Source organism: Macaca thibetana, chromosome 4, assembly GCF_024542745.1.
Source record: "Macaca thibetana thibetana isolate TM-01 chromosome 4, ASM2454274v1, whole genome shotgun sequence".
NCBI classification, from domain to species: Eukaryota; Metazoa; Chordata; class Mammalia; order Primates; family Cercopithecidae; genus Macaca; species Macaca thibetana.
Window position 1 is genome coordinate 112,645,721 of NC_065581.1, and position 12,004 is coordinate 112,657,724.

Here is a 12,004-nt window from a genome sequence, read left to right on the forward strand (position 1 = left end):
TAGACTGATCTATTTCAATGATTCCTACACCTGCCTCCAGTGCCGTCTCACGCCTTTGGTTTCACCCAGTATCATGTCCCATGCTCCCTGCACCTCATTCATTTCCCGAGCCATCTTCTCACACCTCCATTTCTTCTTTGTTCCTGCTATTTTTTCTGCCTCAAATTCCTTCCCTCCTCTTCTGCCTGACAAATTCCTACTCATTCTTTTTTTTTTTTTTTTTTGAGACGGAGTCTCGCTCTGTCACCCAGGCTGGAGTGCAGTGGCCGGATCTCAGCTCACTGCAAGCTCCGCCTCCCGGGTTCATGCCATTCTCCTGCCTCAGCCTCCCGAGTAGCTGGGACTACAGGCGCCCGCCACCTCGCCCGGCTAAGTTTTTGTATTTTTAGTAGAGACGGGGTTTCACTGTGTTACCCAGGATGGTCTCGATCTCCTGACCTCGTGATCCGCCCGTCTCGGCCTCCCAAAGTGCTGGGATTACAGGCTTGAGCCACCGCGCCCGGCCCCTACTCATTCTTTAATGCTTCCCTCTTCTGTGAAGATGGCTCACTTACCGCACAGAAAAAAAGTCATTGCTCCTTTTTCCAGGTTTCTGTCAAATTTTATACCTGTCTCCATCGTGGCACTAATTGCACTACTGTGCACTAATTGCGCTATTGTACTATTACGCCCCGATCTCCCTGTCTCATCCGCTGGACTTGATTTTCCACAGACACCTTTGGCACATCTTTGCATATCCAACCTCAGTGCAGGCATGACGATTCCTCAATGTTTTAAGTACAGAAGAATGAAAAGGAATACGTTGAGTGTAGACGTTTCAACTTAAGAGTATTTTTCATGCCAAATTCTGCATCGAGGCTCTTCAGCCCCTGTGCCTCCCTTTCCCCTCCCACACTCCCTCCTACGGACTCTTTCAGTCCACACTTTCCTCCCCATCCTGTCCAGCAAAACCTTTCTTTGATCTTGGTTTTCACAGCCACTGCCTCATGCCTGTCTTCTCTTTGGTCACCAGACTTCACACTGGTCTACTGGAGGTCGATCCCCTTCCTCTCAAGTCTCCCCTCAGCGCAAAGCAAACTGGCTTCTGCTCTCCACCACTCTACCAAAACTGCCCGTCAAAGATCACTGACAATGTCCCCACACTCAAATCCTCAGTGTGGGCCCCTTCTCTTCCCATTTAACTCTCCTCTCCCACTGGGTTATCAGCGCCATTGTTTCCGAGACTCTCCATGCCCCAATCTCAGCTCCACAGGGACATCTCGCTATCTTTCTAAAATACTGCCATGTGGCCGGGCGTGGTGGCTCAAGCCTGTAATCCCAGCACTTTGGGAGGCCGAGGCAGGCGGATCATGAGGTCAGGAGATCGAGACCATCCTGGCTAACACGGTGAAACCGCATCTCTACTAAAAATACAAAAAATTAGCCGGGAGTGGTGGTGGGCGCCTGTAGTCCCAGCTACTCGGGAGGCTGAGGCAGGAGAATGGCGTGAACCCGGGAGGCGGAGCTTGCAGTGAGCCGGAGATCCGCCACTGCACTCCAGCTGGGCAGCAAAGCCAGACTCCGTCTCAAAAACATAAAAATAATAAAAATAAAATAAAATACTGCAATGCTCACACTTACCACACTTCTTATTCTACAGATTAAAGAACACTCCATCTTCTTAGTCTAAGCCATTCCAGTCTTCTCTCTTGCCACAGATCCACCAAGAATAACATGTTCCAGCCATATAGGATTCACCAGTTTGCATTCTCTGAATACACTATGCACTTGCCAGATTTCATGCCTTTGTTCAAACTGTTTCCCCTACAGTATCTGTCTTCTCTCTCCACTATAATCCGACTTACCTTTGAAAAATGAACTTAATTATCGCCTCTCCTATAAAATCTTCCCTTTATCTAGAAGTTCCTACAGAACTTTCTGATTCAATACATACAACACATATAAACTTATAGTACAGCAACTTACCTGAGTGTCTGTCTCCCCTATCGAATTATGAGCCCTTTAAGATCAGAAACTGTGTATTATTCATATTTTAGCTTGCCAAACCTTTAGGACCTCATATATGATAGGCATTCAACAAATATTTGTTGAGTTTAATTAAATTCATTTGAATCAAGGAAGTTCCAAACCCATTGTTCCTTGAAATCGACTTAACTAATTAAGTCCAGGACTTAACCAAACTAAATACTGTAAAATTCAGAATATTTTCAGGTAAAATTTTATACTACAACAGATGCTTCTACTCATGGATATGCCCTCAGGTTATTACTTTTTGTTTCTCAAAATTCAAGTTGTCTCGCAAAACATCTCCAGAAACCAGCTCTGCCTCCAGGTGTGTCAGCTGACCCTGAAGAGTCTCCAACATATTCTCTGCTTTCTGGGCCCTCTGGAGAGCTTTCTGGTGAAACTCAGACTCCTTTCCCAACTGTTCAACAAGCTCAGATATTTGGGCTTCAAGCTGGGAGACCATCTGGAAACAAAGAAACAGATCAAGAATAAGCCTTGTTTTAGATGCAAGGAAGTGTTCACATCTACTGCTCTGCCTAAGCAGCATAACTGTTTATGATACCAACTTCCAGATTATTTGTAAAAATCCCATGTAAAATATGTAATTGATAGCTGTATTTCCCTCTGTTTGAAATAATCTACATTCATTATTGAATAAAATTTTTTGATTGGTATTTTTAATTTTTATATAATTCTTTTAACAGGTTAATCGACAAAAATTTATGGATAACATTTACTTACCCCAAAACTATTGCTAAGAGTTTCAAAGTTTAGTAGGAAAAAGAATTAAGACAAAAAGTACTGTAAAAATCTACAAAGAGTCATTCCCCAGAAAAATGCTTTCACCATTTTGAGTTGACTTAAGATTAGACAGCAAATTAATCTTGGTAGGTAACGTTGAGGCATTACAGGGAATTCATGTACAGACATATGCTTTTTCAAACTTTTTTCAACTTTCTATTGAAGATTGGTTACCCATGCCCTAAACTCCAGGGATACTGACTCTACACTACATAGTCATAGAGTAATACCATTTTTGCATTGGAGAGGTCAAAATCTCTTTAATATGGTGACTCTAAATAGGGTCAGGGTCAATGTACAAGAGGGCAGGGGGATCTGAGTACTGTCCCATGTTAAAGTCCCTTCAGCCTCTCCACAACCCACCTGATTTGCCCAATGCTCCCATCCTTCCGAGGAGTTCCTCTTTTTGTCCTGATCATTCCTTCAAACCAAGAGTGCAAGTTTACCAAGGACCTCAGGGACACTCTCAGAAAACTCCAACTGATTTTACTCAATCCAGTTTCATAAAATGTTGGATTCAATAAAACCACCGAGTCCAGGGTGATACATTTGTTTTCTTTTGATGGTTTATTTTGGAAGAGAAGAGGAAAAGCATAGTATTTACATAACAGTACAGTACCACTCTCACAGAAATGGAAACATCCTGACTGTTTCAGATTTTTACTGTCTCAATTTTTAAAAAGAAAACAATTTCTGTTTGCCTATCTGTAAACAGCCATGCTTAACCACATAATCTGCCTTCAAACTTTTTGAAAGGCTGTTGTACGGGAGAACAAAAGGATTTGTTCTGAGTTACCCTCGGAGCCTACATTGAGAACCAATAGGTATAAATCAGAGAAGAAATCCCACATTTATGAAAGGAAAATGTTTTCCCCAGTTCCTATAATTATAAAATAAGATATCCCTGTAAAATTTCCTTTAACCACAAAAAGTATAAACAAGCAAAAAATAATTTCCTGTGATCCCACCACCGAGAGGCAAAAAGTATTAATATTTTTATATAATTTGTTTTTGTGTATCATTAAAATATAGTCGAAATATTATACATGCAATTTTGTGTCTTTGTTTTTACCTAATTATTCTCATGCCATTTGAAATTCTTAATATTTTAATGGCTACATTAAGAACTCATCATGAGAATGAGTCATCATTCACTTAAGCATTCCTTTATAGGAAGGGAAAAACTCTTCCCTGTGAGGTCTGAGCAAAAAAATTAAAAATAATAAATAATCAAAATACAGAAGAAAGGGAAAACTTTATAATGATTACAGCTGTCTAAAGACGCTGTCTAGTAGGGAGTGGATTCCCAGTCACCGAAGATGGCCAGAAATTGGCTAACTACGGGCACATCTCACTTTATTGCACTTTATTGCTCTTCACAGATATTTAGTTTTTTACAAATTGAAGGTTTGCGGCAACCCTACATTGAGCAAGTCTATCAGCATCATTTTTCGGATAGCACATGCTCACTTTGTGTCCCTGTGTCACATTTGGGCAATACTAGCAATATTTCAAACGTTTGTCATTACTATGATATCTGTTACGGTGATCTGTGATCAGAGATCTTTGATGTTACTATTGCAGTGTTTGGGGTGCCACAAACCACTCCCATATAAGTCAGTGAACTTAAATGATAAATGTGTACTTTCTGACTTTTCCACTAACTGGCTGACCCCACATGTCTCTTCCTCTCCTTGGGCCTCCCTATTTCCTGAGACACAACAATATTCACATTAAGGCAGTTAATAACCTTACAATGGCCTCTAAGTTTTCAAATGAAAGGAAGAGTCAGGCTGGGCATAGTGGCTGATGCCTGTAATCCCAGCACTTTGGGAGGCCAAAGTGGGTGGATCACCTGAGGTCAGGAGTTCAAGACCAGCCTGGACAACATGGCGAAACCCCATCTCTACTAAAAATACAAAAATTAGCTGGACGTGGTGGTGCATGCCTGTAGTCCCAGCTACTAAGAAGGCTGAGGCAGGAGAACCACTTGAACCTGGGAGGTAGAGGTTGCAGTGAGACAAGATCGTGCCACTGCACTCCAGCCTGGGTGACAGAATGAGACTCTGTCTCAAAAAAAAAAAAAAAAAAAAAAAAGGAAGAGTCTCACTTCTCTCATTTTAACTCAAAAGCTAGAAATGACTAAGCTTAGTAAGAAAGGCATGTTGAAATCTGAGATAGGCCAAAAATTGGGCCTCTTACTCCAAACAATTAGCCAAGTTGGGAATAGAAAGGAAGCATTCTTGAAGGAAATTAAAAGTGCTACTCCAGGACAGGCATGGTGCTCACGCATGTAATCCCAGCACTTTGGGAGGCTGAGGTGGGTGGATCACCTTAGATCAGGAGTTCAAGACCAGGCTGACCAATATGGCGAAACCCCATCTCTACTAAAATACAAAAATTAGCCGGGCATGGTGGCAGGCGCCTGTAGTCCCAGCTACTTAGGAAGCTGAGACAGGAGAATCACTTGAACCCGAGAGGCAGAGGTTGCAGTGAGCCAAGATCATGCCATTGCACTCCAGCCTGGGTGACAAAGCAAGACCCCATCTCAAAAAAAAAAAAAGGTGCTACTCCAGAAAACACACTGATATAGTGTGGATATTTGTCCCCTCTAAATCGCATGTTAAAATTTGATCCTCACAGTTGGAGGTAGGCCTACTGGGAGATGTTTGGTTCATGGGAGCAGATCCTTCATGAACAACTTGGTGTCATTCTCACAGAATTGAGTGACTGCTCACTCTTAGTTCCCATGAGATCTAGTTGTTGAAAAGAGCTTGGCACCTCCTACTCTCTCTCCCTTTCTTTCTCTCTGGCCATGTGATGCCTGCTCCCCTTCATCTTCTGCCATGAGTGAAAGTTTCTTGAGGTTCATTGTCAGAAGTAGATGGCACTGTGCTTCTTGTATAGCCTGCAGAACCGTGAGCCAAATAAACCTCTTTTCTTTATAAATTATTCAGCCTCAGGTATTCTTGTATGGCAATACAAATGGACTAAGACACATACAGATGATAACAAAAAACAGCCTTATTGCTGATATGGAGAAAGTTTGAGTGGTCTGAATAGACATCAAACCAGCCATAACATTCCCTTAAGCCAAAGCCTAATCCAGAGCAAGGCCCTAACTCTCCTTAAATCTATGAAGCCTAAGAGAGGTAAGGAGGCTGCAGAAGAAAAGTTTGAAACTAGCAGAGATTGATTCATGAGATTTAAGGAAAGAAGCCATCTCCATAACATAAAAGTACAAGACAAAGCAGTAAGAGCTGATGCAGAAGCTGAGGCAAGTTATCCACAAGATCTAGCTCAGATCATTGATGAAGGTGATGACACCAAACAACAGACTTTCAATGTAGGCAAAATAGCCTTCTATGGGAAGAGGATGCCATCTAGGACTTTCATAGCTAAAGAGGAGAAGTCAATGCCTGCCTTCAAAGCTTCAAAGAATAGGCTGACTCTCTCGTTAGAGGCTAATGCAGCTGGTGACTTGAAGTTGAGGCCAGTGCTCATTTAGCATTCTGAAGATCCTAGGCCCCTTAAGAAATATGCTAAATCTATTCTGACTGTGCTCTAGAAATGGAACAGCAAACTAGATGAGAGCATATCTGTTCACATCATGTTTTACTGAATATTTCAAGCCACAGTTGAGACCTATGGCTCAATAAAAGATTCCTTTCAAAATATTACTGCTCGTTGACAATGTACCTGGTCACCCAAGAACTCTGACGGAGATGTACAAGGAGATGAACATTGTCTTCACACCTACTAACACAGTATTCTTTCTGCAGCCCATGGATCAAGGAGTAATATTGACTCTAAAGTCTTATTATCTAAGAAATATACTTCATAAGGCTATAGCTGCCACAGAGAGCGATTCCTCTGATGGATCTGGGCAAAGTAAATTCAAAACCTTCTGGAAAGGATTTACTGCTCTTGATACCATTAAGGACATTCATAAGTCATGAGAAGAGGTCAAAATATCAACATCATAGGAGTCATCTATGAGATGACTCTGAGGGGTTCAGGACTTCAGTGAAGGAAGTAACTGCAGATGTTGTGGAAATAGCAAGAGAACTAAGATTAGAAGTGGAGCCTAAAGATGTGCTGAATTGCTGTAATCTCATGATCAAATTTGAATGAAGAGTTGCTTCTCGTGAATGAGGCAAAGAAAATGATGATTGAGATGGAATTTACTCCTAGTGAAGATGCTGTGAACATTGTTGAAATGACAAGAAGCATTTAGAATATTACATAAACTTAGATGCCAAAGCAGAAGCATGATTTGAGAGGATTGACCCCAATTTAGAAAGAAGTTCTGCTGTTAGTAAAATGCCATCAAAAATAGCTCACGTGCTACAGAGAAATCTTTTGAGAAAAAAAAGAGTCAATTGATGTTTTCAACCACATTGTTGTCTTATTTTAAGAAATTGCCACAGCCACCCCAACCTTCAGGATTGTGATCAGCAGTAACCATCAACATTGCAGCAAAACCCTCCACCAGCAAAATGATTATGACTTGCGGAAGGCTGAGATGATTGTTAGCACTTCTTAGCAATAAAGTATTTTTAATTAAGGTATCCATGTTGTTTTTTAGATATAGGGTTATTGCATACTTAATAGACTACATACTTAATAGACATACTTAATAGTCTATGCATAGTATAAACATAACTTTTATATGCACTGAGAAACCAAAAAAAATTGTGTGACTCATTTTATTGTGACATTTGCTTTGTTGCAGTGGTCTCTGAGGTATGCTTATATCAATTAAGAATGTTGCCACACAGATTGAAGAGCTACATGAGGAAGGTTAGACTACCTGAGCTGTAAACTCTTCAATCCTGTGCTTCCATGGCTCTCAAGCTTCCAGACCTATAATTCGATTAATTCTACACTTCTGTGTGTGTGCTTGAAATGAGATATTTGATGGTAAGCTCTTCAGAGCCACATCTAAGGAATTATATTTACCAAGGAAATTTATAGTGTCATCCCAGAACATGAAGCTCTGAGAAACCTCATTTCATTTCATATTTCCTACCTTTCCTGCTTACCAATAATAAAAATATCTACTGATACATTCATAATTACATTAGTAAGTATATCTTACTAATATAGCAGATAAATCTGATCTTAATGCAAGAGAAACAGTGTTTATCTTGGTACGACAAACAATGTAATCTATAGAAAAATGTCCACAAGATGCTGCCTCCCAAGGGACTGATTCGCATTATTAGAAGTATAGCACATCAGGAGATGTGGTTTCACATTGGACTGCAAACAGAAGTGAGTATTTCTACGTGAAGACCCTTCAACATCTCCTATACCACAAATGACATAGTGGAGAGAACGAAATCAAAGAGAAAACTGATTCAATGAACCTTAAGCAGAGAGAGGGAGAACTGTGTGATCACTTAGCCGTAGTCAGCACACCACCGACTTTACTGGAAGAAAGCAAGCCTTCTATAGAAATCACTCAGTGTGGTCTCCATTCTGAAGCTGACACCCTGAGTAACTGCAGTAAGTTAGACTAAGGGAGTGACACTGACCCTGAAGGAAGATGTGAGCATCTGACATAGACCAGAGTGCAGGACGGGGGTTTTGGAGTCAGATAGCCCTGGTTTCAAGTTCCCCTGTACCACTTACCAGCAGGTTAACTGAAGCGAGTAACTAATCTCTCTGAAATTTGTAGACTTTGCTATGATGACTCAATGAGCTGATTTAGATCATTTGACCCGCACAGCATTTTGCACCGTATTGAAGTTCAACGCATCGTGTCCATTTCCATCATCAGGGTTACTGCTCCAGTGTACGGGTTCCATCAATCCTATGCTGTTGCCATCAGGCGCTAAAGAACCCTCTAGGAATTGTCCTATGTCATGTTTCTCAAACTATTTTCAGCATCGTCTTTCTCTCAACTAGAAGTCTTTCTGGGAAGAACAAATAAGGGACAAATGTGTTCGAATCAAAGGCAAGAAGGTCCTCTTGCATCTTCACCCCATCTGGACCCAAGGGTGCTCTCCAGAGCCTTGAGACTCAGCAAAGTGCGACTTTAAAACCACTAATACATAGATTGCTGAAATTTGCAGGGGATACCTGCCATGCCGAGATTCTGGTGTCCAGAGAGAAGAAAGCAGCTGAGAGCCCTCCTGCACTCTATCAGATCACAGAACTTAGCTTCAGAAGCTTATTTAGGTGTCAGTGCATACGACACCACCAAGCTTTTTTCTAACTAAATTTAGATAAATTAATTCAAATAAATTAACATTCCAATCTGACTCATTCTTGGGAACATCAAATGCCAGTGCCTGAGTGAACATATGTGCCACACCAAAACGGTAAACTTGTGCTGTTTTTCACACCAAAAAGTCTAAACAATAAATAAGCCTTTCTTTCTCTTCTTTTCTTTTTCTTAGGGTCATTCCTTAACATATACCTGATATTCTATGGGACAAAATGCACCAGATATTTCAACACTAGAGGTGGCCAGTCGGGGGGTGAGGGGTGAAGAATACATACCTTTAAACAAAAAAGGCACTAAAGCACAACATAGTTAAAGAATAAGCTGCATGGTTTTTAAAAGTAAAGCCATAATGCTCTGAAAGAGTTAATTCACTCCCCAGGGACAACTATGTGTTGATTTCACCAGAGAGACATTTTTGTTCCAAAATTAAACCAAATAGAAGCCAGAAAGTTCTACACTGAAGAAAGAGCCACTTTGGTCACTTAAAGTCCAGTGCCTTTTAGACATAAACTCTTTTCCAATTATTCAAGCTATAATTTTCACTTGGGGAATATGTAAGTTATCAGGTACTAGAAAGTATCGACCAAATCCTCCTTCCCTCCTGTCGGCATGTGTGGCCAGCACTGTGACTGGCTAACCCTACCCCTCCTCCTCTGTTCATCTCAACTTTTGAGTTAAATTAGGTCCCCGCAAAAAAAAATATGTTGAAGCCCCCAGTACCTCACGATGTGACCTTCTTTGGAAATCGGGTCTTTACAGTGGTGATGAAGTTAAAACCAGGTCCTTAAGGTGGACCCTAATCCAAGATGACTGGGATCCTTATAAGAGGGGAAATTTGGACACAAAGACTGACATGCATAGAGGAAGGCAATGTGAAGACACAGGAAGAACACTATCCCTACAACAAAGAATGCAATGCCTGAGGCCAGCAGAAGCTAGGAGTGAGACATGGGACAGATTCTCCCTCACAGCCCTCAGAAGGAACCAACCCTATGGACACCTTGATCCCAGACTTCTCATCTCCAGAACTGTAAGGCAAGAACTTTCTATTGTTTAAGCCACCCAGTTGTGGTACTTTGTCATGGCAGCCCCAGGAAACTCATATAACTAGAGAGGCCGGAAAAGCTGAAACTTCCATCTGTTCACTCTCTCAGATGCTCCTGTAGCCTGGAGTGACCATGCAGCATAATTTTGGACAATGAAATGTCCCAAATGGAAGTGTGCTGGTGCTTCTGGGGAGATGTTCACTTTAGTAGGTGGCAGGGTTAAGAACAGAGCAGGAGAATGATAATCGGGCTCTGAGATCAGAATGGGGAGGAGGGGGCTGTGGAGCATATCTCTGGTCCTTTATAGCAGAGGTCACCAGACTTTTTGGCACCAGAGACTGGTTTCGTGGAAGACAATTTTTGTGTCAGAATGAAACTGCTCCACCTCGGATCATCAGGCATTAGATTCTCATAAGGTGCATGCAACCTAGATCCCTAGCATGCCCAGTTCACAACAGGGTTCATGTTCCTATGAGAATCTAATGCCACTGCTGATCTGACACAAGGATAACTCAGGCGGTAATGCTCGCTCGCCCACAGCTCACCTCCTCCTGTGCAGCCCAGTTCCTACTAGGCCATGCACTGCTGCAGGTGCGCAGCCCGAGGGTTGGAGACCCTTGCTTTATAGCATCAGGCGGAGTCCCCACAGCTCCCACAGAGCCCTTGGACCGGACCAGCAAATATCTCAAGGGAGGAAATAAAGCCTTAGGTGTACTTAAAGCAGAACAGGAAAAATGTCCAGACAGAGGTTTGTGAGCTTGTATTAATTTGTCTTTAATTTGGAAAAAAATGTAGAAATTGGCACGGTCATGTCCTTTCTATGCATAATCGATTATCATTCAGATGATTACACAGTTAGGAAACACCTGAAAGAAATAAAAAAAGAAGGAGGAGGAGGAGGAGGAGGAGGATGAAAACAAAATTGCCTCAAAATTCTAAAGTAAAATCTGAAAATGTCATAACTTTCTATCATTGTGCAAGAAGTCATTATTTCATAAACAACTGCTATGGTGTCCTGAAATTCCAAGGCTAAATAACATCTAAATACTCATTTATAATTCGTGGGAACCTGACAGTAGAACATTCCTCTAAGACAGTGGTTTTCAACTGGGGGCAATTTTGACCCCCGGGGGACATTAGGCTGTGTCTAAAGACATCTGTGGTTGTCACAAACTGGGAAGGGCAGTGCTACTAGCGGGTAGAGGCCAAGGACGCCGCTGAAAATCCTGCAATGCACAGGACAGGTCCCCACAGCAAAAAAATTATCCAGTCCAAAATGCCAATAGTTCTGAGGACAAAAAACCTTGCTCTAAGATACAGTAAAGCTTCTAAAAAGAAGATTAAATCTTGCCAGCAGCAGAAATGCAAGGAACAAGTAGAAATGACGTGCTGTAAAAGTGTGGGTGGTGTCCTGAATTCTACTGAGAACTGCAAACACAGGAGGGGAAAAATGGGTAGCACAGGGGTAAACAAGGCAAGCAACGTTCGGGAAGCAGGAGCCGGCCTGAAGCGCAGAATCTGCCAAGCTGAGCCTGAACCCGCCGTTGAGCCTTCACATCAGTATTACTCAGCCACTGACTTGTTTGCGTAGCCATGGCAGCTGGCAGGGACATGCAGCCTCCTCAACAAACAGCTTCATCAATTCGTAAAGCTCCCATTCTTTAGAAACATTTCTAAGACAATATATGAAATCCATTTTCTCCTGATTTTACTTGAAGATGAGTCACACAAGACACCAGCTATATGCTTGATTTCAGGCTTTTAAATAGGGACAGCAGCTATTGAAAAAAATTACAGGGTAGGAATGGCAGACAAAGGCACTAAAAATACTCTGAATCATTCTAATTTTTATGGGGAGTGGGAGAAAGCACACCCAGCTTAACCAATTTACATCATTTGGCTTTAGAAAATAAAC

At 41.7% G+C, this 12,004-nt stretch overlaps 1 protein-coding gene across 1 annotated transcript in view; it reads right to left on the reverse strand.

Annotated features, from left to right (window-relative positions):
- The window catches only part of CCDC170 (coiled-coil domain containing 170), a 90,840-nt gene that overhangs the window by 32,454 nt on the left and 46,382 nt on the right, over nt 1–12,004 (reverse strand). Inside the window, exon 7 of the mRNA XM_050788865.1 lies at nt 2,270–2,470. Coding sequence (XP_050644822.1) covers nt 2,270–2,470 — 201 coding nt within the window. The remainder of the gene's footprint in view (nt 1–2,269; nt 2,471–12,004) is intronic.